Below are 26574 nucleotides of genomic sequence, written 5' to 3'. Positions count from 1 at the left end.
ACAAGGACAGTTGAATAGCACTGAGCATGGAGGATAAGGAGGCCTAGAGAAGAACCTGCATTCCCTTGCAAGGGCCACAGGATGAGTGGAGATGCCCTTTAAAAATGGGGAGAAGCAAGGGCACCCCTCGAGCCTGGCCCAGCAGGCTTCCCAGCATGGATTGGGCAGTGAGGCACAGGAAAAGGGCTGTCGCTCCACATACGACCCAGCTTCTCGTGAGCCTGGCCCACGTGGTGGAAATTTTCTTTTAAATAGAGCTCGTGGCAGAAAGGATGAAATTTGCAGCTTATTACTTTCATTTATCATTCTAAATAAAGCAAACATCCCTGTATCTGCGTGCTTTAATGAAGGCAGCCAGGATAAACAGCGCACTTGGTAGGAACGCCGGGGACGGATTTCGTGCATTTTCCTCCAGTGTGTGAGGCTGTGGAGAGGATAAATGCAGTGGAGACCCAACTGCACTTTTAACTGAGAAACAGCCACGTTTGGTTTCTAGCTTCTCATGGACCCACCAAGGAAAGTTTTTCAGATTTAAATCGCATCACAAAGCAGTGATCTGCCGTGGTGTTTTATCTAGGGAGATGAGCCTAACGAGCCAACAGCTTAGCACGGGTGCCACAGTGCCCTGGGAGCTCGCTGGATCCATCAATTATAGATCAGCAGTCTGGTATTCAAACGTGGTGCTTCCAACCCACTGTCTGCTCCGTGCCGCTCGGTGCCACGTCCGGGTCCTCGGGGCCAGATGACATTGCTGAGGCATGAGCCACAGCCACCCAGTGGCTACTGAGGGGCCTGGGGAGGAACCAGCTCCAACAGCTCCATTCCAGAGAGCTGAGAATGGCAGGTGGCTCAGCAGGCACTGCCTTGTTAAATCTCAGAAAAACAGACTCTGCCTGGTGTACATGGGCCTGCCTTGGGTGGGCTCCAGGAATGCCATGATGATCGTGTTATTTTTCTTCTGGGTTTGTGGCATTTCTACTTTTGGGCCTTGGCAAAACGGAGGGAGTGTTGTCCAACAAATATAGTATGGGGGAGAAACAGGCTGAGGTAAAACACTCTGGCTCTGCCTGGAAGTGCCAGTGTCGTCACAGGAGGCTTTGCTTCACATGTGACTGTCAAGTGCTTTGGAAAGCCTCCTCAGGGACTCAAGAGATGTTGGTCTTTGACACATGGATTTTACTTGACTGGCTCAATGAAGAAAAAGGTCTCTTTGGGATACTCTGTCATCACTAGATCTCTTTAGAAGGGAGCTCTGACCAGGTGTCTTTGCAAACCACTGGGTGCTGGCTTCTGCTTCCCAGGCAGCCCAGCTGTCCTCGGCAGGGCTCTCCATCACTCTTGGAAACTTCTCCTGGCAGTAACCTGGGACTTGCTTCTATCTCCTCTGCTTCAGTCGGGCTGGCCTGCCTCGGGCCCTTAGGGTGGGGGTGTGAAGGGTTTGCTCTGCCTGCTGATAACTGTTGTTTCACAAACTGCAGGGTGAACAAGGACAAGCAGGGATCCAAGGTCCCCCGGGGCCCCCTGGTCCTCCAGGGCCCGCTGGACCAGCCGGACCCGAAGGAATCCCAGGACGTCCTGGGCCGGTTGGACCCCCTGTAAGTCCTTACCAAAACCCAGATCCTTCTGCTTCCCCATCCCCTCGGGCTGTTTGCTCTGGCCACTGTTGCTTTAGTGAAGCTGAGGTAGCTACGGAAAGGAGCCTTGCAGAGTGGAGAGGAAGAAGCTCCGGGGAAGGAGGGGAGTGAGAGGGATGGCAGAGATGTGAACTGGGCTCTGCTGCTATCTGGACACACAGTGGGGGACACCAGGCTCATTTCCTCCTCCCCAGCCCCTGCAGATGGCCCCGGGGGAGGAAGTAACACGTGGAGTGTAATTGCCGTGCTCCCTGCCACCCCTTTGAAGTCCTGTCCCTGTCCTAGCAAGCAGCCGAGGAGGGCGGGAACAGAAGCACCGTTTATAAAACAATGCCATTGCTGAATGGCAGGGCAGGGGACAGAAAATGCTGCTAATGCACCTCTCTTGCAACAGGGCAGAGCGGGAGAGCCTGGAAAGCCTGGCAGAGATGGAAAGGTGAGTACCAGAAACCAGCCCCCTTCCTGGGAGCTGCAGGGGCAGACGTGGCATGCTGGCTCTGTAGCCACTGCAGAACGAAAGGAGCCTCAGAGAGTTTTCAAAACCTGCTAACAGGACAAGCAAGTCTCGTCCCCTGGAGGCAAATGCACCTCCCCACACATAACCCACGGGTCAGGGATCCTGTAAGCATCCTCATTTCTGTCTGAGGAGCCAAGGACAGGATGGCTAAACACATGAATTGCCAAAGCAGGCAGCATCAAGGGTGGTGTAGGCATCAGAACATATCTAGAGTAGTTTTCTTTCCCTGCCTGCTCACAGGCAGCTCCTGCATAGATATTTTGTTTATTTATATTTACACACACATATGTCTGGTATGCTTCATGGTTCATATCAGGTAAATTGTTTGGTTATTTCTCATTAAAAGACACAAGTGGTTTGTTTGTTAATATTTTCTCTGTGTTTAGCTTGCCAGAGGAAACTGCAGATGCCTGATTTACTCCAGAGCTGCAGTGGGCTGGGAACAAGTTCCCCAAGCAAACCAGAGAAACAAAAGGTTCTGCAGCATAATGCATAAGGCCAAGCAGCTGTTCAGTCTTCAAATTCAGCAAGAACAAACCTGGGGGGCTGGAGCACTATGGGCATGAATTTCTTAGGGTGTGTGGACTAAGATATCTCCATGAAGAATGGATTTGGCATGTTTGAGCTCACCAGTGTGAATCTCTAAGGAGTGTTTAAAATCAAACTAGCCATCATCCCCCATCACCCTGCTGTCCATGTAGTGTCTACACTTTCCAACCCCAGTGTCTGCTTTGATTTTATCCACAGGGCTTACCTGGGCCTCCTGGACCAAAGGTGAGACATCTCACCTCACTTAGAGGTGTAGGAAGATGATGAGCAGAGATGGACTCTCCAGATGGGGACAGATGTGTCCATTTTTATGGGTGGAGGAGGGGTAAAAGAGGTCACATCAAATAGCTGAGAAAGATTCCTGACCCAGCTCAGCATTGCCCCTGGGGCCTGGCCCGTGTGCTGACTCATGGGTTTTGTCCAGGCAACACGTCTGAGTTGCATCTCCACTGAGCCAGGCACGCCTCATCAGCCCATCTTGCAAAATTGTTTGCCACACACAGCTTTATTGGCTTCTTCCATTCTCAAAGCATTTCCCAGTGCTTCAGGAGTGGATTTTGCAATGCTATTGTTGACTCTGCCACGGTTTCCCATTTATTCACTTGCCAAAGTTTGAGGGAGGGGGTGGTGGTTGTTGTTTTTCAGCTGCAGCCACCCAACCTAATTATTTTTTATCTGAGATATGTGGCCAGGATAAGGAGACAGGAGCCCTGGAGTTGGGGCACAGAGCTGACACACATTACCTGTGTGCCAGGGCTTTCCTGCCAGGGCTCAGCCCAGTGTGGGTAGCACTGACCTGTGGGTCTGAAGGGACAGGAGCTCAGTGGAATCACTCTGAGCAAAAGGCAAATTTTCCCCATGGAATGCTCTCCCATCCTAGCAATGCCCCAGGGAAAAGGGTAGAGATTTGTCCCTCTCAGGCCAAGCCTCACTTTCTTTTGTTTTTTTTGCCTTTTGCAGGGAGACACTGGGATTCAGGGGTACCCTGGCAGAAAGGTAAGGAGGGAAGCTCTGATGTTAAATGAATTAAGTGCACTGATGCTTTGTGGAGTCATGACTGAGAATCCATGGGCTGTGCTGGAGCCTCCTGTGGAGCTCTGCTCCTGCTGGGTTTGCACAGATTCCCTGCTGTCACCTGTGTAAAGAGAGCCTGGGCCCAGAGTTATCTTTGACTCTGCAGCAGCTACAGAACAAATATCTCCCTGTGTGTGTGTGCCTCTCTACACCCCCTTCCAGGCTGAGATGTATTTCTTGTGCATCCAGACCCATCTGGGAGGCTGGAAAGGGCCACATCCCTCTCTGGGATACAGGAGAGAGTCAATGCTGCTCTGAGTTAAAAGGCAAAAACTGGCAATGCCCAAATGCCTTCAGCAGCAGCTGATTAACAGCAGGGTTGTCAAGCCTGGAGGGTGTAATGAAGAGGCAGAGACAGGAAAAACTCAAAGGAAGATCAAACAGGAGAGAGGGGATGAAGAGATACTGCTCAGGAGATGTCAGCTGGAGAAGGGGAAGGTGAATGTTCCCAGCAGGAAGGAATCCTGCATCCCCTGTTATCTCTATGCTGCTTTATGGGTGCTCTGCCAGCAAAATGGCAAGACCTGAGAGCTTTTTAATTAGCTCTGTATAAACTGAGAAGTTTTCTGTTATGTCAGGAAGTGGAAATTATAGCCCCTGCAGACCACAGCCCACTCCTGCAGACAGACACAATTTATTGCCCCTTCTCCCAGTGAACCCTTGGATTTTCCATTAGGAGCCCATCCTGTTGTGAGTGTGCAGCGACCTCACAGCGAGGGCCTCTCCTGGCAGCTCCTCTTACATGAAACAACTTGTCTGGCTCTTTCACTTCCCAGCACAGAGCCCACACTGATCCTGGGAGGGTGAGCCCAAGGCTGTGACCTTGCTCTGGGAAAGCTGGAAGGAATGGATGAGTGTAGGGGACCAAATCCTAATGGGAAGGGAAAAGAGGGCTAAATGTTGAAGGATTGTTAACTCAGATATGATGTAGGACATGGGATCGCTCCCTTCACTCCTTACATTTCATACACTGAGTGCTGCTCCTCTCCCAGGGACCCAGGGGTAGGTTGGTGTGTGTGGATCATCCCTCTCAACACCTCTGCTGACCCTTCTGGCAACCCACAGCTCCTTTCCTGCTGCTGTGTTTGCTTCTCGCACTGTTTTCTGAATTCTTCTCTTCCTCAGGGTGAGGTGGGCGAGTCAGGCCTGCCCGGTGCCCGTGGCCTCCCTGGAGCCTCTGGCCCCAAGGTAACCCTTAAACTCGAGTCACTGGGGGCAGATAAGTGGCACAAGCCTGTCCTTAGGGATATCCAAGGCCAGGGGCTGGAGACAGTTCTCTAGAGCCTGGAATGAGCCACATAGACAGGAACTCTTGCTCCTGTGTGAAGAATCTGGGCAATTGTTGGCCGAGGTGACTCCATGCTGTCCTGAACCAGGACCTCCACAATCCCCCATTAAAGAATAAAACTGACCCAGCCTTTATAGGCTTTGCACCAGGGCTGTGAAAATGAAATGTTTTAATGGTTTCTGTGCCCTTATCATGTGCATTAGTATGGGCAGCCTCCAGCATCCACTCCAAGGACCTAAAATTCCTTTGCACTGCCTGGGAGGGGAGGGAGGGCTGCAGCCAGTGCTTGACTGGTACCATGTGAGGAGAACTGGTGTGCTGGGGTTGCATTTGTCTCTTTTGGCTCCTTCCTCTGTGTCTCTTGCTGTTACAATTGATCTGCTTGCTTGGTTTCTCTTTATATTCACTGTCCCTCCCTGTCTCCCCCCTTTCTCTCTCCTTTGCTGGGCAGGGTGAAAAAGGGGATGCTGGCATAAAGGTAGGCACAACAAACATGTTTTCCTAACGCACAGTAGATCACCTGGGAGATGCTGCTCCTTGGGCTGATGGATTGTGGGGGAAGTGGGGTCCAGGGCAGCTCAGTGGGGTGTTTGATGGAGTGCACATCTGTGCTGTGATTAACCACAGACAGGCACTCCGAGCTCCTTTATCCACCCGCTGGAATTCCATTCTTACCAAAGGCATTTCTCTGGCTATGAAGCTTGCTGGTGATTTGTTGCATCTCTCTATTTGATGGGCTAGGTTGGGGTTTCCTCATAAAATCTGGTTAGCTGACGCATCAAATCCACTCAAACTCCGCCGTTCAGGCTGAGGTTTGGCACCAGCTTTTCTGTCTGTTTCTGGACACTTTTTACAGGCTCATATGGTCTCTGCCCAGATGTTATCTATTTGACTGAAATTTACTGTACCCATATATTTAAAGTGTATTACTCAATGCAGACCGTGCTTAAAACATTACAACATTGGCAAGTGTTCATGGCAGTCAGAGCACACTGTGTCATGCCATACATCTTAGACACTGTGAGGAAAGACTGGCCCTGTAATATTGGGAAAGGCATTAACTGTGACACGTACATTTCAAGTATTTAGTGTGTGGCATGCAGCTCGTCTATCATGCAGCACATACACTTTCTATATCTTTTCCATCTGGCTGGATTGCTGTTTGAAGAGAGAAAAGGCCCCTTCAGAGCTGGAGTTTAAAGAAATGTTCTTTGGGAGTGCAGGCTCTGGGTTCAGAGCTGAATAGAGCAGCAGTGATTGTCTTCCTACAAGAAAACAATACCTCCTCAGAAATACTGCAGTGCATGTAGAGTCTAAGGGTTCCCTGTGTCCATCTCCACATCAGTGTAATCCTGTCAAGCACAAAGGTATTGCTCCTGTTTGTGCCAGTGTGAATGAAGGTGGAATTGCACCCAGAACTGATGGCTTTGAGGGCTTGGAGTTTGCTGCTCTCTCGACAGCAGGTCTCTCATTAAGCTGAACTGAAGGACTGGAGTCAGTGTGGCCTGGGAGGGAGAAAAGGCTGAAAGGAGAAGCTGGTTTTGTCCTTGCTTAAACTCCCATGTTTCACTGCTAGCAGTGGAACACCAGCTTTGCTCAAGGTACAAGGACTAGCCAGCTCTTCGTGTCACTTGACAGTAACAGTCATTTGTTACTGTCAAGGTCACTTTTCTCTTGACTTCCTTTCTTTTTGCTCAGAGGAGCTGAAAAGGAAGCGCAGACACATTCTTAAATCAGCAGCCAGACCTCACCCAGCAGCAGCTCCCGAGCATCCAGCAGCACATGCATTTGTTGTCTTTGGAAATTGCTTCTTTCTGTTGTCCTCCCACCTAGGAGGATTGATTGGAACTCTGGAAGACTTTTAAATCTTCCAGCTTTGGATCCAATTACCTAGGCTAGACTTTACCTTCTCTTTGCCTTGAGGAGCCCTGAACAAACACTATGATTCATAGGATAGCTGTAGTGGCCAATTTTGCATGGAATATCACTGCTTTGGCTGGCAGTGAAGAATATCTCAGGCCTGAAAAGGTTTCCTAATTTCACACAGACCCCTTGTTCATTTAACCACCTCTCCCCACCCAGTGGCAGGTGCAGCACAACCTAGATTGTCTCTCAGCTGTTTTTTTTTTTTTCCTGTGGCCACCATTTGTACTTTGATCATGTAAGGACCCAAATCTGTGTCTTGTGAAGGTCATTAGGCAGTGATGTGATCACCTGGGCCACTTAAATGAGTGTTTGACTCAGTGTCCCCAGATTGTCACATTCAGCTTCACTGATGTTTTTCTTACTTTTTTTTTTTTTTCCTGAAAGATCCATAGGATAGGGCTCTGAGGAAGGAGCCATGAAGTACCCACAGCCTTTCTCAATAAACCCCTGACAATTTGCCTCTCACAGCAAAAAGCAAAAGGGGAGGGTGTCTGCTTTAATTGGCAGCTAATGAGCTGAGCAGTGTGAGGCATCACTGGCACCCAGCAGGGATAGAGCTGCTCACACCAGGTAGAGGAGAGTGTTTTTCTGAAGGGGAGAGACATGGGGAGATGCTTCCTAAATCTGCCAGCAGGGTGAGTGTCTCCCAGCAGAGAGCATCCCTGCTGGGTCTCACTTAAAAAAGACAGGGAGCATTGTTGGAAGGAGAGAGGCTGATCCGTGTTCTCCAGTACAAAGTATTCCTAATTATTGCTTTACTTTTCTTACACCTGAAAATAGGGTAGTTAAGTAGGCTGTGTGGGTTAGGAGGTGCCTGCACTAGGTTGTGTATGTTATGATACTAGAAAGTGTTTTACAAAATACAGTTCACAGGGTGCTGTAATTACAAAACATTATTTTTTTAAAAAGCATATACATATATCCCTGCTGAATAGCCCTTCCAAGCAAGGACTGAACACCCAGAACAAAATGACAGCAGCAGCCTGCAGATTGCCTGAAGATGTTTCATTTTCCAGTTGCCAGCAGACAAAATTCAGGCTAACAGCACATGGCAACCTTTGGATCCTCTGTGTCTCCAGACAGGTTTGCAGGCTGAGTGCCTCCCTGTGCCCTACAGCACGCTGTGACACAGGATGTGGTAGCAGGGGGGTCAGTTGAGAGGTGATGGCCCCTGCTAGGGCAGTCAGCTTGATGGCAGTAGGGAAAACAGTGCCTCACCTCACTCAGGAGGGTTCCTCATCACCCCTGCCCTGAGCCCTCCTCGTGGAGCCCTGGGAGGACTCATCTCCTGTCTCTTGCTGTCTATCTGTGTGTCTTGCTCTGCTTCCAGGGGGAGAGAGGCATGCCAGGGCTGCCAGGAAGACATGGCTCTAAGGTACCTTGTAACAGAGGAGTGATGCTTGTCTGCTCCATCTCACCTGTATGTGTGTGTGTGTCAGTGACTGTCCTCAGCTGAGTTATTTATGCTTCTAAATTCCAAAACACAGGGCCTCATTTATGCAGGCAGTGGTGGGGGAAGAAGTGTTTTACAGAGCAGATGGCATGCCCAGTCTGATGCTGAGTTGCAACATCAGGATCTTAATGCTTTACACCAGTGAGAGCAGCCAGTTGCTGGTGTTTGGTAGGGAATTGGCATTTTGGAAATTGGGCTCCCAGGTGACCACTGTTAGCCCAGCTGGGGTGAGCCCAATGGGAACCTGGGCTAATGCAGAGATGGGTCAGGTCAATGTGTGTGAGCAGCCCTGCATGTCTGTGGGTTGCAGTTTGAGGGTAAATACTAGAAAATAACACGATCTGTGTTCACTGCTGTTCGACACTGAAAAACGAGGAGCAGGCAAAGGCCTGACCACAGCCACTCACTGCACGTTATCCCTTTCATGACTAGCCTGTGTTCACTAAAACCTACTGACCCTGAGACAATCTGGAATGCTTTCCCCCCCCCCCCCCATTTATTGCATAGAATCCCTGATCTCCATCTTCTGTCCTTGTGTTTTTTAGCTTTTGTCCCCGATTTCTGTTTCAGAAAGCTGAGAGGTATGATCCTGCTGCTCTCTGGCTCCCCACTCCTCCTTGTTTGAACTTCTCCAAGCTTTTTTTCACTTGGAACTTGGCTCCCAGTCCTCCTCACTGCCTCATGTGCTACATCCCAATCCCTTATATTTCCCAACTTATAACACCACTTCCCTCCCTCCCCTCTCCTAAGTTATCCCTCATATTGGCTTTTTTAACTGGACTTTTTCTAACCAGGACCTAACTAATGCTAACACAGGGGATACAGAGATTTCAGAGCAGATGGTTGACAGGAACAACCTGCTTTTTACATCAGTGACAGTCCCAGTGGGAGCAGCTGCTCCTGAGGCTCCCAGGTGCCTGTCTTGGGTGGCAGGGCAGCCTGTGCTGTCCCATGGCTTGCTCTGTGCTGCAGAATAACACCTGAATTGCAGTGCTGGCAAGTCTGGTTTCCCCCCTAAGGTGTCTGGCTTCAGAGCTCTCCTGGAAGCATTTTACTGCAGGGTTTGTCTTCTGGGATAAAAGCAGGCTGAGGGGGAATAGCAAGGCCAAGGCTCTGGGGTATGAGCCAGCCTTTCTCAGGGTGCTCAAGCCTTGAAGCAAGGCTTTGGTCCTTGGTCTGTCTTTGCATTCCTCAGTTATTTGACACTGTTCTGCTTGTTGGCCTTTGCTGCTTCACTTGCAGGGCTGAAACCAGGGGTGGTGGGGTGGAAATCTGTCTTGTTGTGTTGTGCTCATGGTGCCTGCCTTTGGAAGAGCACTCTGGAGCCCAGAGCCACTGCCGTGGGTGAACGCTGCTCAGGGGATGAGCACGTGTGCTGTGTGGTGTTACAGCATAACTTCTGAGTTGTGGAAAGGAAAAGATGCGGATTTTTGCGTTTTTACTTTCACCTGACCGATGCCGTTTCGTTGTAACAAAATGTGTGTCCGGTGAATTTCTAACGAGGTGTCGCTGTCTCTCCTCTCTCTGCCAGGGCGCTCCTGGGGTGGCCGCCGCAGGGATGAAGGTCAGTTCTGCACCGCGATGCCTTGGGCTGGGCACGGGCTGGAAAATGGTCGGACAGCTCCCACTGATGGGGAATATCAGAACTGCCGTGCCTTTGGCAGAGGTGCCAGGGCAGCCAGGCTGGTGGTGAGCTCGGATCAGCACAGACTCCCCCGGCTGCACCCGCAGCCTTGCTCTTCTCCTGTGAAAACACAGCCGGGAGCAGCAATTCCTTTGTGCCAGCACACGGGTCTTGTCTTGCTCTGCTCCTTTGTGTCTGCAAGTGGGGTTATTCCATTCTGTGGAAGCCACGAGTCTGAGGTTTGGTGGTTTCTTGCTGCAGCCTGGGAGCTGGATAATGAAGATAAAAGGAGCTTCAGGCACAAAATTACACAGCCCTTACTTACCAGCTCAAGGCCCCCATAGATGAATGTTCTTTTCCCCACTCTGATAGCTCCAGGAGGATTTGTGCTCTCTCACTCTGTTTTCCTGTCTCTTTCTCACCAGGGTGAGCCTGGGACTCCAGGAGAAAAGGTACTCTCAGAAAGTTTTCCTCTGAGCCTACACTTCTGATTGGTTTGTGTATTTTTCCCCTCCCTGAGCAGCTGAGGGGGCTGAGGAGTGTCTGTGTGCTTCCCAGTGCCCAAATCCAGGCCCTAATGGCACCTGCCCCTCCAGGCAAAGTAGGTTACAGTGACACCGAGTGAGAGAGGGACCATACTGCAAATATTTCCATCCTCCTGCTCGTGTCTGTGTCAATGGGAATACCTTCCTACTCCACAGGAGCAGGGTGCACTTTGCTTGGGAAGCAGGTTCCCTCTGCCCCTTCCCTTGTCCCCCTTCTGCTTCCCAGTGCTTTTGTGCCTTCCCATGTCCCTGTCACAGTGCAGTGTGAGCTGCTGTGAGTTCCCCCTCCATCCCCAAGCAGCTGGCTCCTCTTGCTGGGTTGTGTTACAGCACGTGACAGCCATCTAACAGACACGTTCTCTGTCTCTTTTCTTCCCCACCAAGGGAGATTCTGGAGTGCCAGGGAGGCTGGGCCCCCCAGGTTTGCCAGGGAAGAGGGGGCAGCGGGTAGGACACTGTGTGTTTGGGCTGGGTGTGCTGGCAGTGCTGCATTATCCTGCTTGCAGGGGATTTTGTGTCCTTTGCTGGCTCCTGCCCCCTTGGTGAAGTGTGTTTGCTTGCAGGAGGAGGTGGGGCTGGGGGCAGGCAGGGCAGCAGGAGATGCCTGGGGTGTAGTCTTGTGCTGGGAACGATTAAGGACAGAGCTGCATCTCTTGACTCCAGAAATAACACCCTAAACAGGGATTCAGTAATCTGACCTCCTTCCTCGAGAAATCCACTGCTTTGCACCCCACTTCTGGCAGCACAGGATGTTTTCAGTAGCTCTTATGGACACGTGTATTCAAAACAGTCCTTGAATGAAAAGTGGGATACCAAGGTGGAACAGAGACCTGGGGCAGGATTAGGAATTATATTTTTACAGAAACATCCCAAAGCTTTTCCTTGGATATGAGGTCCTGAAAATGTTTTCTCTCTTTCCAGGGGGAGAAGCATTAATTTAGCAATGTGCATGCTCTGCCAGGGAAAGAAAGCTGGGGGAGAGGGGGGGCTCACAGGTGGCTGTAAAGCAAATTACCTTGGAGAAAGGGGTCACTGCACTCCAAAATTGCCTGACTAAAAGATTGCTGCTAGTAGATTATTTTCCAGGGAGCCACCAGTGCATGTCTGTTCCTGGAGCATTGATGCAAGTCCCCTGCATGTCAGATGTGTGCCCCTGAGCTCTCAGGAGCAGCAGCACAGCTCCAGGAGAGAGCTGGGCACCTGTGGGGACAAAGAGGGTTTGAATTGCTCTGTGTGATCTGTACAAGTTGCTGAGTCTGGGAGCTGTGGGGATTGCATCTAAGAACACACCTTTCCCTGGTGATGCATTTGAAACATTTCTTCAGGATAACAGAAACCTCCAAAATCTCTCTCTGTCCTGGAAAAATGCAGGCTCCCAAACAGGACACTGTATCTGGAAACCATGGGTTTAGCAGCTGGGTGGATTGGTCTGAAGAGAGCTTAACTTCAACATAAAGACCAATAATTGAGCTCCAATGTTCAAAATCTGGCCCAGGTGTCATGGTGAACTGAGCAGAGCCACTTCACCAAGGGAATGCTGGATGCTCTCCATTGCTCAGTGCCTGTGGCATCCTCTGTGCTCCATGGTGCCTCACACAGCTCAGCCTGCAGCTCTCCAGGCATCACCTTACACCATCAGCTGCTGTCTTTGCCATTTTTGCCACTCCTGTCTTCACTGCTTACATGACCAGTGTGTGTCCCAGAGCTTGGCTGCCAGCTGAGATGCTGCACTGCTTGTGGTTTTTTTTTTGAGAGCATGATGAGTCTGGGATTTGGAGCTGGGAAGAGGAGCAGGGCATGGAGAAAGTCCTGCACTCAACTAAAATTCACCCTGGGCAACAAATTCTGTGGGCATAAGGATCAGGGGAAGCCTGTGCAGAAGAATTGACAGGGAAAATTGTTTATCAGGCCAGAGGGATAAGGAAAATGCACAGGGGGAACCCTGGATCCCTTTCCCACTCACCTCCCTTTGGAGAGAAATGGCAATGATGTGCAGAGATAGTCAGAAGGGCAGAAACATGTAATGTCTTGAGCTGGTACTGCTCAAGGAGGATGCCTTGTCTGTGCCCAAAATAAAATCTCTGGGGAAGGGAAATAGGGTGTGAGACCAGGAGCAAAGGTTTTGCTGCTCCTCCAGGATGGAGAGCCTGCAGAGTCAGCCTTGACCATGTCTGCTTTGCCAACAGGGTGAGAAGGGACGAGCTGGTGACCCTGGGCTTCCTGGACTCCCTGGCCCAAAGGTTTGTCTCTTTCCTGAATTTCCTTTTTTTTATTTTTTTTTTTTCCTTGTTTTTTGGTGGGGCCGCTCTCACCCCTTTTTTACCCCTCCCTCATGTGCACAGCTCACACATTCTTAGCTGACTGTGTTCTGCACTGCTCAGCTGAATGCCATCCTCACACAGGGATGAGAGGGAGGCACACCAAAGATGCCTTTTTGCAGGAATTGCATGCCTTCATGCAGTGAGGGGGAGGTTGTGGTCCTGGGAGCAGGACCTTGGAATTGTGTCCCAGTAGTTCCCCTTTGAAAGCATGGCCTTGGATGTAACATGGCATTCCAGCTTTCTCCTGCTCCAGGATCCATGGGTGATGAGGAGATGGGCTTCTGAGCCCTGAACCTGGCTTTTCCCCTGTGCTCTGAGATTTTCAGACAGAAATCACACCCTTCAAGTCAGGCTTGCACTGTGGGAAAGGGATGGACCTTGTCTTGGCCATGTCTCTCTAAGCCAGTATTTTGGCAAGTGAAATTACAGAGGTGCAGAGTCTGAACTGAGGCAATGGCTTGTTCTTTGCAAACAGGGAGAGAAGGGAATTGCTGAGAATGCCTTGGTGGGAGCTAGAGGAGAACCTGGCCCTCCAGGTCTGCCTGGACCCCCTGGACCAAAGGTGAGAGATTTTTTCCTTCACAGAGCTGTGTGTTGGGAGGGGCTGTGCCCAGCACAAGGTGTGTAGGAAGGAGCAGAGGTTGTATTCATCTGAGTACCTGCTGGAGGGATATCAGGTTCTAAATATGTTTTAGTACTGTTGTTCTATATGCTACAGGTGAGAGAGTGTGTGAGCTGTTTGGAAGGAAAACGTCCTTCTTGTGCTCAAATAACTCCCCTCAAGGCTCTGTGAGAAACCATCTGAACACTCTGTCTGCACTGGGTGGGACAGAAGGGTGCTTGGTGGGCAGTTTTGGCAGGGGATTTGGGCTACCTGAGGAGAAGGGGGCACAGCGGGGGTGCTTGCCTGGTGCAGTTCTTCCTCCTGGAAATGTGAGGCCAGCAGTGAAGCTGCAGCCTCTCAACACAACACAAACCCATCCCTTTCCCTTTCTCTTGCTGTCAGGGAGAAGCTGGTGAGGTTGGTCAGCCTGGTGCTGCAGGATCACAGGGAGAGAAGGTAGGGAGTGATTTTGCACAACCCAGCTCTGGCTTCTGAGGTTCAGTAGCTGCAGATTTGTTCTTAGCTGAAAAGGAGAATTTTCAATCAAGCTGGCTGCCCAGGCTGTTTCAGAGAAGCAGCAGAGCATGATTCCTGGAGTTGAAGGAAGTGAAGGAACAGGCTTTGCTAAAACTGTGATCTTCCTGTTTCAGGGGGAACGTGGTTCACCAGGAGACCAGGGACCCATGGGCCCCAGGGTAGGTGTTCCTTCACTAACAAAGAGTTTGGTTCTTCAGAGGGTCTAAGGGCAGTGGGATCACACTGACAGTCCACTCTGGGTCTTGCTGTCACTAAAAGTACTCATAGGTGGGCAGTGGCTGTTTCTCCACTCCATACCCTCACCCCTACATTAGAGGAAAAAATTCTCCCAGGCCATCTCAGGGTGGCTCATTCATAGCAAGAGATGGGTTTGGATATCCCAGTCTGGACTCAGGCCCTTGACAGACCAGAAAAAGGCAGCAAGAGGGTGGGTGCCTGCCCCAGTCTAACAACTAATCAAACAATCCACTTCCTGGATTCTGGCCTCAGCTTCACCTCCTCCCAGACTGCCAGCTTTGATGGCCATGAGGTGTGATCTGAGCTGGCTGGCTGCAGTTCTGTAGAGTCTCCTGCATTGCAGAGGCTTTCTTTAATAAATGAAAAACTGGACACTCGTGGAGTGGACCCCTCTGAGCCCCCTTTTTCAGAGTGAAGCACAGCTCTGAGCACCCTGAGGAAAGGGCAGTCCCAGCCCCTGGCTGAAGACCTGGTATTTTGCAGGGCCCCAAAGGAGAGCCTGGGAAGGATGAAATGATGGACTATGATGGGAACATCAGTGAAGCTCTCCAGGTGAGCAGCTGCCCTCCTGTCCTGTGAGGTGACTGATGGATGCTTTACTGTTTCCCAAGGGATATAGACAGGGGAACAGTGTAGATCTGTTTAATCTGAGTTTTTAGTTTGGGTTTTTGTTGGTTTTTCCCTCTCATTCATTTTGTAAGCTCCTTACTCATTTGGGCCAGTATTACATTAGTGGAGAACAAGCAAACTCCAGGATAAAGCTTAATTTTCTAATGCCTGTTTTCTTTTTTAATTTCAATTTTATTTTTTCATTCTTTTTTCCTAGGAAATAAGAACTTTGGCCTTGATGGTGAGTTCCTATCTGTGCTGTGGGGTTTTACACAAGTAGCCATGTCCATCCTAAGCAGATGGCCTGACAATTTAAGTGCAGCTAAAGCACTTGGCCTTTGCCATTGGGAGCTGAAGCTGGGGCAGCTGACAGCTGAAAGGAGAGCTCATCTTGCCTTCTGATCTTGGCACTTGAATTCTAATCAGGACTTTCATCTCTCTGCTTTGAGAGGTCATACATGCTGCTAAGAACAGGGAATGCTCAGAAGGAGCAGGGAAGAGCAAATCTTCATTGCTCATCTTCCCAACAAAATATGATTTTAGGATTCCCTTGGAATATTCCTCTGTGATTTCCCCTCAAACTTAGGAAGGTATTTGGTTTCAAAGCACAAAAATAGAAACCCTGTTTATAATTTTTTTTTTCTTTACCTAGGGACCCCCAGGACGTCCAGGTGTGGCTGGACCTCCAGGGCCACCAGGACAGAAGGTATTGTCTCAATCCTGCACTTCCAGACCTCAGGGAAATCTACCCAGGCAGAATTCCCACCCACAACTCTTCCCAGTGCTCCCATATTTCCTGTACAGCACTATCAGACTGTCCTGCTGTCCTCTGCCACTCCTCCTCACACACAATATCCTGAAAATCTCTTTTCCCACAATGATAATGCCTGATCTGAAAGATGAGGGATCCTTTCTACTTGCCCTCCCCTTCAGGAAGCAGCTTGTGGGAACCAAACTGTGGGATTGTGTTGGTTGGGGACCACATGACTGCACTGGGGCTGTGAGCTGGCAGTCAGGATCAACAAGATTGGGAAAATTCTCAGGCAATCACATAATATAATGTTTCAACAGGGGTTTCTGGGTTTTTTTTTTGGGTTGTCATTTAAAAAAAATTCCTTGGCTGCAGAAAAACCCAGGGGTTTCCATGCTTTATTTTTGGTGATCATGGGGAAAAAACCTGAATTTTTCATGTTTTTTTTTCCTGTGAGTAGTCCATGCAGGCTATTTCTGCAATGCCTGCCCTTTTTCATCACACTGCCCCACAGGAGGAGTCAGAATAGCTGCTTTCAAACTGCCACAGTAATAAATCTGTGTTTCAGGGTGAAATTGGCTTGCCAGGTCCTCCAGGCCACGATGGAGAAAAGGTAAGGCACGATGCTCTTCCCTTCAGAGGGCTTACCTGTCATCTCTGTCACTGACATCACCAGTTGCTTTTCCCACGAGGGAAAAAGATATTTTGCTTCACAGAAAGGAGCATTAGTGGTTTGTCAATGTCCTAACTTTTGTCATGGCAGTGTCCTGTCTCCTAAAGGCAAAGCTGGGAGGGAGAGGATGAGCAGTGCAAGGGGCTCTGTTTGTAAATGTTTCACTCCATGTGCTGTGAATTCCATGTAGGGACCACGTGGCAAACCTGGAGAAATGGGCCCCCCTGGCCCTCATGGACTGCCAGGAAAGGATGGACCCCCTGGGATGAAGGGAGAGCCAGGCCCTGCTGGGGTCAGAGGAGAAAAGGGGGACAAGGGAGAGCCAGGACAAGCAGGCTCACCGGTGAGTACACCAAAGCCTCTCTGAGTACTGGTGGCTGCCTAGCTTGTGGGGCAATGCCCCAGGACTCCAAGATGCCTCAGAGGCCCTGCAAGGTGGGTGAAGTGTCACAGTGCAGGAGATCCTGGCTTCCTGGCATGTGTGATGTCCTCTTGCTGGAGTGGCTGTGCCCAGGTCCCTCCCTCAGCTTGCTGGCTCTGAAATGCTCCTGGAAGCCAGCAGGTCTGACTGTGAGCCAGGAGCTGAGGCACCAGCACACCCCCTCCAGGGAGGGCAGCAGCATGGGCTGGCCCCTCACAGCCCAGCCACCAACTGGGGCAGGGTGCCCACCCTCCCAGCTTCAGTCTGTCACAGCTCCTGTGTCCCCAGCACTGCTCAGGGGGGTGATGCAACAACTTCCTGCCTCTCTATGGGATTACAGGATGAAACTCCTGCTGTCTCAACAGCTGGCTGTGGGCAGTGATTCCTAGCATGGACTCCAGCAAGCTGCATAACCCTGAGCAGGACTTGGAGGCAGGAGAGCAGTACCCATCCCACTCTGGGGACTGGTACATCCACGGTGACAGGAGGATGTTCAGCCATTTGTCCCTTTCAGTTCTGGTGAAGCCCTGCATTTCCCTGGATAGCTGGTGGATGGCTAGGATTTTCAGAGTACTCTTGGGATGACCAGATGCACTGATATCTTATATGTCTGCCTGACTCAGTTGTACAAAACTCCACCAATCTTTCTTGATCTGTAGGGTCTAGATGGCCCCAGTGGAGAGAAAGGTGAACAAGGTGACCAAGGGATACCAGGACCATCAGGATTGCCAGGGCCCATTGGACTTCCAGGACTGACAGTAAGAATGGAAAAGAAAAGGCTGCTCTTTCCTGCTTGGTAAAGAGAAATATATAGAGCAGCACATGAGGGCTCATTTCCCAAAGTGCTGAGTATCCTGGGAGCCTCAGAGCCTTTGTTAGGTGTCACAGAATGTCCTCCAGGCCTCCAGCAGCAGCCAGGGAATGGGAAACACATGGCCAGTTCCCACTTCTCCTGGGGGAGCTGCTGCTTGCCAGCACATGGGTGGTTCACAGGAGCCTCAGTGGAGGGAGACTCCAGAGCACAGCTGGTGGTGACAGGGTCTGCTGTTGTGTGCAGGGAGAGAAGGGTGAGCCTGGGGAGCGTGGAGACAAAGGAAATCCAGGAGAATCAGTAGGTTACTGTTCCTGTACCATGTTCCTTCATGATCTTAGCAGTAGGGGAGGGAAGATTTGGCAGCAGTGCTGCTGCAAACTGGCACATCCCCCTATGGTGCCTCCTTTGCTGAGGACTGCAAGCTTCATGCTGTGGGGCTGGGTCACCAGCCACCTCTGGCTCCTGATCCCTCCTTTCCCTGACACAAGAACAATCTGTCTCACAACCACCAATCAACAAGGAATGTCTAGGGAAGAGCAGGTCTTGGAAAGCATAACAAATACTTTCCTCAGCATTTGCAGTAAATGCATTACCTGACAATTATTTAAATGTATATATATACACATGTACTTAAATTTTTTTCCCCAAAAGGGTTTTGGTGTTCTTGAATTTGCTCATTCTCCCCTCAAAGCTCACCCTTAGCAGCAAGTAGTCCCACAGGCTATTGGCATGTGTGGAGCCAGACACCTTCTTTCCTATCTTTTACTATTTGTCCTTCTGCCTCCTTGTAGGAATGATGGTAGGATAGTGGAAGTGGACCTTTCTTTGGAAAAAACCTCACTGCTTTCCCTCCTCTTAAATATCAGCAGATTTTGCATGACCCTCCCCTGAGTCCTGCTGCTGCTTCCCAGGCACTCAGCCCTGGATTGTTCCTGTTCCCTAACACAGTCCTTTGGGGAGTCCAGGCTGATAGAGGAGCTCTGCTGCACCCTGTGTCCTGTCTCCCCTCTGAGCAGCCCCACTTTGCCTCTGAGGGCAGCACATTGACTGTGACTTCTCTTGCCTTGCCTTCCAGATATCTGGGCCCCCTGGACCCCAAGGCCCTCCAGGACCTCCAGTAAGTTTTGAGTGATTCACCTGAGGAGCAGGGCACTGGGAATGGGCTTGGAGCAGGCAGTGGCTGGGGAGGGTTCTGTGTGGGGAAGACAGCCAGAACCAGTGTTGAAATGGGAACATGCTTAGTATCACTTCCAAACCCACCCCCAGGGTAGGTCAGAGCTGCAGTGGGCTGGCAGGGCAAAGAAAGAGGTTTTATGTTAGTCTGAGATGAAAGGGAAGACAGTGGCAAGATGGGATGGATGGGATTAAAGGGATCAACTGCAGAAATTGTCTTAATAGCACACCTGGCCCCCTGCCAGGGTGTGCTTGGCAAGAGGCTCCTTGTTGGGGATGAGAACGGTACATGAAGTGCCCATGACACAAATAAAGAGGCTTTGGGCTGAGGGTTCGTGCCCCAGAAAGTGAAACCTTTGTACTGCACCCTGACTGGGATACCTGGAGTTTAAAGCCCATCCTGAAATGTTATTTTTGTCTTTTCTCTCATCCCAAATACAGGGTCTTCAGGGTGTTCCTGGACCCAAGGTAAGAGTACAAAATATTACACACTGAAACAACAGAAGTTGTCCCATGTGCTAGAGTTCCCTTTAGTAACAGTTCCCTGGTGTTCAGGTGGTACTTTTCTTCCATCTTGGTAACAGGGTAAATCCTTCTGGATATTTTCTTGAAGGAAATGGATTAGCAGCTCTCATTTTTGGACCCGAAAAAATGGTCATTCCCTGCAGTTTTCACCCAGAGAAGTAGGAATTCACTGCTCTGTGGAATTCTGTCTGTGAGAACACAGTTGAAATCTTTGTCTGGAGGGTGGGGACAGATCTCCATTCATCTCCATACAGTGGGATGAATAGTCTGCCACACAGTTCTAAGGAACTGGGCTCTAGCTAAAAATTAGTCTTAAAATTCCCCTGAACATTCTGCTGTAAAGCAGAAAGAAGAGCTCCACTGTCCTTGGTGGTGAAAATCCTTCTAATCTCCATCTAAATGCTCAGCCTGCACCACTGGCTTGCCTGCTGTAAAACAGCTCCTACACAAAAAATAGTGGAGTGGAAATGTTCAAGGAGAGCTGGATCTTTCTGGTGATGCTCTGGGCAAAGATTGGAACATGTGCAAAGCATCTTAATTCTTCTGCTTATCCTTAGTATTTGGCCACCAGCATTGTTTGGGCACTAAAAGGGAAGGATATGTTTTAAAAAGCCTTATGAACAGGAATGAGAAGGAAAAAGGCTTTGGGTTACACTTTGAATTTAAGAAAAAGGAGTATTTTGTTTAATATTTCTTTATAGTTTTAATACAGAATTTTAAAAATACAACTAGGAAAAGAAGGCTGAATTTTTATTTTCTGAAATGTTGGAACTGATGCCTTAGCATTTACAAAATTATTTACAAAAATAATTTCCTTCTTCAAGGTTTATAGTCACCTGTCATTCACTTCCAGTGGATCCACATCTTAAAATGTAAACCCACTGTATCAGATAACTTCTGGTTATTTATATTTACATGAAAATATATATACAGCAACAACAGCAGGGAGAGCAGCACCAGAGTGAGTTCAGTTCTTCTCTGAACATCTTTACCCACAGATCCTCAGTCTCTTATTACTACTGAGTTAAAACAAGTGCTCACTCAAGGGTGATTTGAATGACAGTGGTTGTCTTCAAATTAGGCTGAGAATTGGGCTGAAGCCTTAGTCTGCTGCCTGTATTCCCTCTGCTACCCAGCACTCTCTGGAGGGAGGAATGTTTGTTATATAAGTGCTGTTATGGTGGGTTTATTTTCTGCTCCATCCTTCCTTTAGGGGGAAGCAGGGATTGATGGAGTGAAAGGAGAGAAGGGTGCCCAGGGTGAAAAAGGAGACAGAGGGCCACTGGGATTACCCGTAAGTATCCAGGAAGCAAGCAGCACTTTGTGAGCCAAACTTAATATCAGCTGTAAAAAGATCCCTCAATAGGAGATGCACGTGGGGATTTGCTATGTAAAGTCAGAGAAAGAGATGGTCTATAAATAACTCTGCCTTTGCTTTTTAAACCCAAAGCCTCAATTGCTGTACTGAGCTTTCAATTCTAGATCTGTTGAATAGATCAGTGATCCCTTTATTTCCTCCTGCTTCTGGCAGGACTGGGAAAAACAAGCAGTAGCTTTCCTTGGGGTTCCCTGTACATCAGGGCAAGACCAGAAACATAAGTCAGAGAAGTGGAAAGAGGAACTCCTTCCCCAGCCATTTGTCTCCTGGGCTGAGCTTTGTACAAAGCACGGTGGTTTGTAATGCAAGGAGCTTCTTTGATAGCTGAAACATTCCTGTCCCTTCTGCCAGGGAAGCAGTGCTCCCCTGACCCAGCATGTCCCTGCTGTGTGTGGACTCTGTCCCATTAGCCTGGTGTCAGAGCATTGCTTGGCTTAGCCAGAGGAATTGGGGTACAGTGTATTATAGAGAAGTTGCAGGAGCTTTAGATACAAACCTGATGATGAATTGGTGTAACTTAGTCCCACCCAGTTGTTCCACCAGCCCCCAAGTTCTCTCATCATAAAAAGCACTGGGGTGGCACAGGAGACCTTCCCCTTCCCCAAATGTTCTGCCAGGAACAAACACTGCAGGGTGCATCTCGTGTACTGTGTGGCTTTGTTGTCCTGTGTTTGACCACCCAGGTCCCTTGTCCCTGACTTTGGCTGAAATCTTTGTGTCTCTGTTTGTAAAATGTTTTCCTCCTTTAGTTGTGCTGAGCAGTAGTTCCCTCCTAGAGCTGGAATGAGGCCCCTCCAGGCACTCAAATGAGCCCAGCATGAGCACATCCCTTAGGGCTCCAGGCAGAGCCAGTGGCAGACAGGGGTGCTTTGGGAAGGCTCAAAGGCAAGGGGTTGTACCTCAGTGCAGCGGTGGGAAATCAGGGCTAGTCCCCTGAGAAATGCAAATGGAAATTTTCTGTGTAAATGGTTACTCCCTCAAACCTGTGGGGTGTCCAGACAGGGGAAGGAGGTCCTTTGTGGCAGTCTGAGCAGAAGATGCCCCAGCAGTTATCCCAACAACTCATCTTTGTGGCAGGGAATGTGCTTGCTGTTCCTCCTACAGCAGTGAGCCCTGTGGGGTCCCTTGGCTTTTCCCATCACTCTTCTGAGCTGTGGATGGGGTAGGACTGTCTCAGAATGGTCCACTTAGGTATGTTTTGTTTGGGTCAGCAATATCAGCTGGCCAGCCAGGAAGCACAGCTTGTAAGATAAGGTACTGTGGAACTGGTATCGCCTTCAGAGCCACTGATCTCTCTTCAGAAGCTTTTCCATGCCTGATCCAGTGTGTCTTCAGCCTGTCAAACTAAATGCAGTACCAAGCAGGTTCTGAAATACTTCAGACTGTAAAATCCTGAAGCTGGATCTGCTGCCTTTTTCTCTGACTTGGGGCTTGACATCATGCTGGAATTCCAGTCCTGATTGTCTGCAGTAGCCTTGGGCTGACAGGGTGAGGAGTTTGTAATGCTGAAGTGGAGGAAAACTCAGTCTTTGGTACTTGTATTCTACCACAGCTCTCCCTCCCAGCCACTATCTGAGACAAGCCACTGGGCTTGATGGGCCTTGGGCAGAGCCACTGTTAGATCTTTTGGATGAGGAAATTTATAACAAGAGCTGAGCAGACAGCAAAGAGCCACTTGATCTCAGTCTGGTGTAAATCTGCACTGGTGACACAGGGAGATGAGCCACCTGTTTCATAAGCCCCCAGACAACTGCATGTGGAGTGGAGCAATCCTGCAGCTGACCCAGTGGGCACCACAAGCCCCGGGGTTCTTGGTAGCAACTTGAGCAGCTGAAGCCTCTGCAGTGCCTGTAAATGCCTTGGAGACCAGCAGCCTCTGAGCCTCGTGTCTCACCTGTGTTGCCCAGCCTGCCACAAAGGCAGTGCAGATTCCAGCTCCACTGTCATTGTCCTTTCACCACCTGTCACAGAACAGCTGCTTCCCCAGGAGTTTTCCTGGTGGAATGCAGAGAGGGAAATTTGCACTCTTAAGAGGATATGAAAGTTGCAGGTCAACATTTTATGTATTCAGTGTTTCTATGTTTTTGTTGGTTTGCTTGTAAGTGCCATCACCTGTCCTTGAGATCTTAATTTTTGTTAATTGCAAGCACACGTTTGTCTCAAGTCACTGCTTTACTCACCTCTCCCCTCCCCTCTCCTTTCCCCTCACCCTCCTCCCCTCTCCTCTGCCTTGTTTTTGTGAACCCTCCCCGTCTGTTCAGGGTGCTTCAGGTTTAGACGGCAGGCCTGGCCCACCGGTGAGTTCCATTTCTCTGTTACCCCACGTTCGTCCTCCCCACTATTGTGACTCATTTTGTGTCTTGTTTACACCTGGAATAATCTTATTTTTACCAAAGCAGGCTTGGGAGGGGGTTAAACTTAAAATGAGGAGTGACTTCTTTGATGCTGCAAGTCTGGATCCTGGTATCACAACCTACTTGTTCCACTCTGTCTCAGTAACAAGAGGATTGAAACCTCTGCATGGTTCCATGATGCTCTGTTCTCCTGTCCTCTTTATCCTGGGGGGTCTCCAGCCTGTGGTTCTCCATGAGACAGAGAGGGACACATCACCAGGAACTGTAGTCACAGGACAAGGGAGAATGGCTTCAGAATGAAAGATTGAGTAGGATTAGATTGGATATTAGGAGAAAGTTCTTTCCTGTGAGGCCCTGGTGCAGGTTGCCCCTCTCTGGGAGTGTCCAAGGCCAGGTTGAACAAGGCTTGGAGCAATATGGGATATGGAAGGTGTCCCTGCCCATGGCAGGGGGTTGGAATGAAGTGATCTTTAAGGGCCCTGCTGACCCCAAACCATTCTATGACTCTAAGTAATGCTAACCTGGTTCTGCAAACCATTCTGCTATTCTTGGATAACAGCTGTTAAATAACAGCCAAATATTTTTAATCCCTCTTGGGAAATCACATATCACACATCCATTTGGCTGTTTAAAAACAAAAAGCATTTTTTCCCTCCTCAGCATAGCTGGGAATAATTTCAGCTGCTCTGACTTCTGAAGGGAAGCTGAGTGGCACCTCACACAGTCACTCATTTGGGGAAATTGTAGATAGAATTTTATAGACATGCAGGGGAGATTTCAGTGTATCCCATGGCACTAAATGATGCATAAGTGAAGGCAGTTAAGATTTCTACAATTGCACAATTCTAAGGAGAGCCTGAATTTTCTCCCTTCCTTTGCCACGCTGAAGTTGTGTGCTGCATGAGCTACTCCTCCACTTGTGTTCTGCAGATCTTGACTCCTCTCAAAAGCTCTCCTGATCCACATCTCCTGCTCAGCAGAGGGGTTACTGTAGTGAGGGCTTCAGAATTAAAAGTGAGGCTCTGTACAGTAGTGCTGGTGTTATCTAACCCAGCAGTTCCATGTTCAAATTGCCTTACCAACTACTTCAAATCCATCTCCACCAACACTGAAAGCTGTGGTGGTGCTAGGTGCCTTCCACCACCAGCCTGTCCTTCCAAGCTGTGCTTTTCCTAAGGCAGCAGCAGTGTCTTCTGGAATAAAAGCATCCTGATGTGTTTTCCTTCCTACAACTGCAGGGTATTCCAGGACCAATTGGGGTTTCGGGACCAGCAGGACCAAAAGGAGAAAGGGTGAGTTTGCTTCAGAACTGATGGATGCTCAGTAACTTCTCTGAAGAAGCTGTGAGGCATAGGAGAGCTCTGGGCTTTTCCGGAACTGGAATTGCTCTCTCCTTGTGCATACAAGACCCTCAGCTGGGCCTGTGGTGCTTGAGTATCTCATCCTTGGGGTTTTTCAGGTGCTTTGAAATGCATCCTTTGCTGCTTCTTCTGTAGTGCTCTGCTGCCTGTTTGTACTGAAGAGGAATGTGAGCAATTTCTACTCTTTTGTATCCATTTCAGGGCAGTAAAGGAGATCCTGGAGTTGCAGGACCAATGGGGCCAGCAGGGCTTCCTGTAAGTATGGGAATCCTAGGGATTTATCTCCAGAGCCTGTTTCCTTGCTGTGATTGACAGCTGAAGATGCTGCCGTAATACAGGATTTGTAATCACAGCTGGGTTGGACATAACTCAAGTTACAAGATTTTGTTCACTATGGGAGTGACAGAAAAAGCTGAGTAGCTTCAGAGCAGACTCAGAGTGATGTGGAGGAGGCTGAAAGGATTCATCTTGATCATTGAACTACCTAAAGAAGCAGGATGTGTCTCTTGGTCCAAAATACTGGTTTTGAGCAGCTCACAGCTTGGGAGCCTGCCTCCCACCTGCTTGTGAGAATCTGGTCATTTCAGGGACAAAAGCTGCCTTCAGTGAGGTTAATTCCACTGTCTGGGATTGCTTTTTGCAAAATGGGGCCAATGTTGGTGCTGTGGTCTAATGCAGTCATGGAGCTGCTTTGTTGTTTAACACAAAAAGGAAGTTTGCTGCATGGTCATGACTAATTTGTTTCTTATCTAGGAGTCCATAGGGTAGGTAGTAGTGGTGTTACCACCTGGTCTGGTGAAGAGGAGGTTGCCTACTGGAAAAGTTTTGTTTATTTTTGACATAGCCATTGGTACAAATGGGAAAAAAAGCCCAAAATCCTGAGCACACATTCCTCTCTTTAGTGGCACTATGGTGAAATCTGCTTGTTTTCAAATATTTCTTTCTGTGTTGATGCATTTCAGGGTTTACAAGGCCTACCTGGTGACAAGGGAGTCCGGGTAAGTTAGCAGGCAAACTGCTGGTGTTTAATTCTAACCCCTGGACACAGTGGCAGCCCAGCATGTGTTTGTGTGCCACACCTTCATCCAAGTAACTTTGCACCCCTGTATTTTAGAAGATGATACCTGTAGCTCATTCCATCACCTGGAATGTTGTGCTACATCTCCATCTCCCTGAAGGCTGTAGGAGGGATTTCTAATGTGTTCATTGTGGTCACACCTCTGTTCTAGCTGAAGCACAGGACTTGAGTTAGGCTAACATGGTGTGCTTTAGGAAATCCTGCTTATCTAGTTACTGGTGTGTGTAGGGATTCCTGGGAGAATCAGCTGAGGTGCAGCCAGCAAATCTTATTTTGATACTTTAAACTGAAGCATGAAAAAGAAGGTTGTCTTCTAGCAAACAATCCTGCAGAGAAATTAAGAGATGGAAGTTTTGAAAAGATCAATTAAATTTGCCTGTCTTGAAGAATCAGGCCTGAAGTCTCCTCAGGTATTGTCCTGAATGGATGTGGTGGTGAAGAGCTGGGTCAAACCAAGTAACAGGAATGGCAACTTTTCCATTGTGCCACCTGTGTTAGGGAAAGATAAACATTGCTAAGAAGTGCATGTTGAGAAGCTCCTTCTTTTTCATCAGCTTTTCTTGCCTGTTAAGGCTTTGAATCTGAATAGTTTTGATAAAAACATTTAGGATATAATGGTTGGATATAATTTATATTTAGAAATATAAATTTCTTTTGGATTTGAGTCTGTAATACTACAATTGTATGAATGTCAAGCAGTTCAATACAATACAAGTGTGTGTAGTCACTCCTTTTATTCATAATACTCTGGCATCACCTAAATTAAAGTTATCAGGAGTTGTAATTTTTTGTAGTGCATGTGCCTATGTGATGTTTTCATTATATGGATTTGCTTTTGATGTATAGTGAGTGTTCTCTGTCCTCTATCTGCAATGGATTTCTGACCTTACTCTGCACAGGAAGGGCAGTTTTGGACAGCACTAGCCAACTGGCATCTTAAACTAGGGGAGAAAGGTTCAAGTTTCATGGAAGCACCACAGTTCTCCCCTTTTTTAATCATTGCATTTCTGGCTTTGCTTCTTAACTTCCTCTTCACTTTCATTTTGCTTGTGTGGCTTCTGAAAAAAAAAGTTACTTTTAATTCTTAGACTTTTTCAGCTGGTTTTTGAACTGCCTTAGTTAAAAGAA

The 26574-nt window shown here is 48.9% G+C and overlaps 1 protein-coding gene across 5 annotated transcripts in view; it reads left to right on the top strand.

The window, feature by feature from the left end:
• The window catches only part of COL13A1 (collagen type XIII alpha 1 chain), a 47747-nt gene that overhangs the window by 14870 nt on the left and 6303 nt on the right, over positions 1-26574 (top strand). For 2 of the 5 annotated variants that reach the window (XM_056495206.1, XM_056495205.1), the window contains 27 exons: positions 1479-1595; positions 2029-2070; positions 2899-2925; positions 3661-3696; positions 4900-4962; positions 5514-5540; positions 8319-8363; positions 9973-10005; positions 10491-10517; positions 10995-11057; positions 12797-12850; positions 13407-13493; positions 13938-13991; positions 14186-14230; positions 14793-14861; positions 15136-15159; positions 15571-15624; positions 16238-16282; positions 16533-16685; positions 17423-17521; positions 18653-18694; positions 19192-19218; positions 20489-20569; positions 22915-22950; positions 24246-24299; positions 24570-24623; positions 25331-25366. In XM_056495206.1, coding sequence (XP_056351181.1) covers positions 1479-1595; positions 2029-2070; positions 2899-2925; positions 3661-3696; positions 4900-4962; positions 5514-5540; positions 8319-8363; positions 9973-10005; positions 10491-10517; positions 10995-11057; positions 12797-12850; positions 13407-13493; positions 13938-13991; positions 14186-14230; positions 14793-14861; positions 15136-15159; positions 15571-15624; positions 16238-16282; positions 16533-16685; positions 17423-17521; positions 18653-18694; positions 19192-19218; positions 20489-20569; positions 22915-22950; positions 24246-24299; positions 24570-24623; positions 25331-25366 — 1494 coding nt within the window. The remainder of the gene's footprint in view (positions 1-1478; positions 1596-2028; positions 2071-2898; positions 2926-3660; positions 3697-4899; positions 4963-5513; positions 5541-8318; positions 8364-9972; positions 10006-10490; positions 10518-10994; positions 11058-12796; positions 12851-13406; positions 13494-13937; positions 13992-14185; positions 14231-14792; positions 14862-15135; positions 15160-15570; positions 15625-16237; positions 16283-16532; positions 16686-17422; positions 17522-18652; positions 18695-19191; positions 19219-20488; positions 20570-22914; positions 22951-24245; positions 24300-24569; positions 24624-25330; positions 25367-26574) is intronic. The other 3 variants (XM_056495208.1, XM_056495209.1, XM_056495210.1) reach the window with 3 other exon arrangements.

This window comes from Oenanthe melanoleuca, chromosome 6 (genome assembly GCF_029582105.1).
Source record: "Oenanthe melanoleuca isolate GR-GAL-2019-014 chromosome 6, OMel1.0, whole genome shotgun sequence".
Classification (NCBI taxonomy): Eukaryota; Metazoa; Chordata; class Aves; order Passeriformes; family Muscicapidae; genus Oenanthe; species Oenanthe melanoleuca.
The sequence above is the reverse complement of the archived record's forward strand: the minus strand, read 5'-3'. Positions and strand labels throughout refer to the sequence as shown.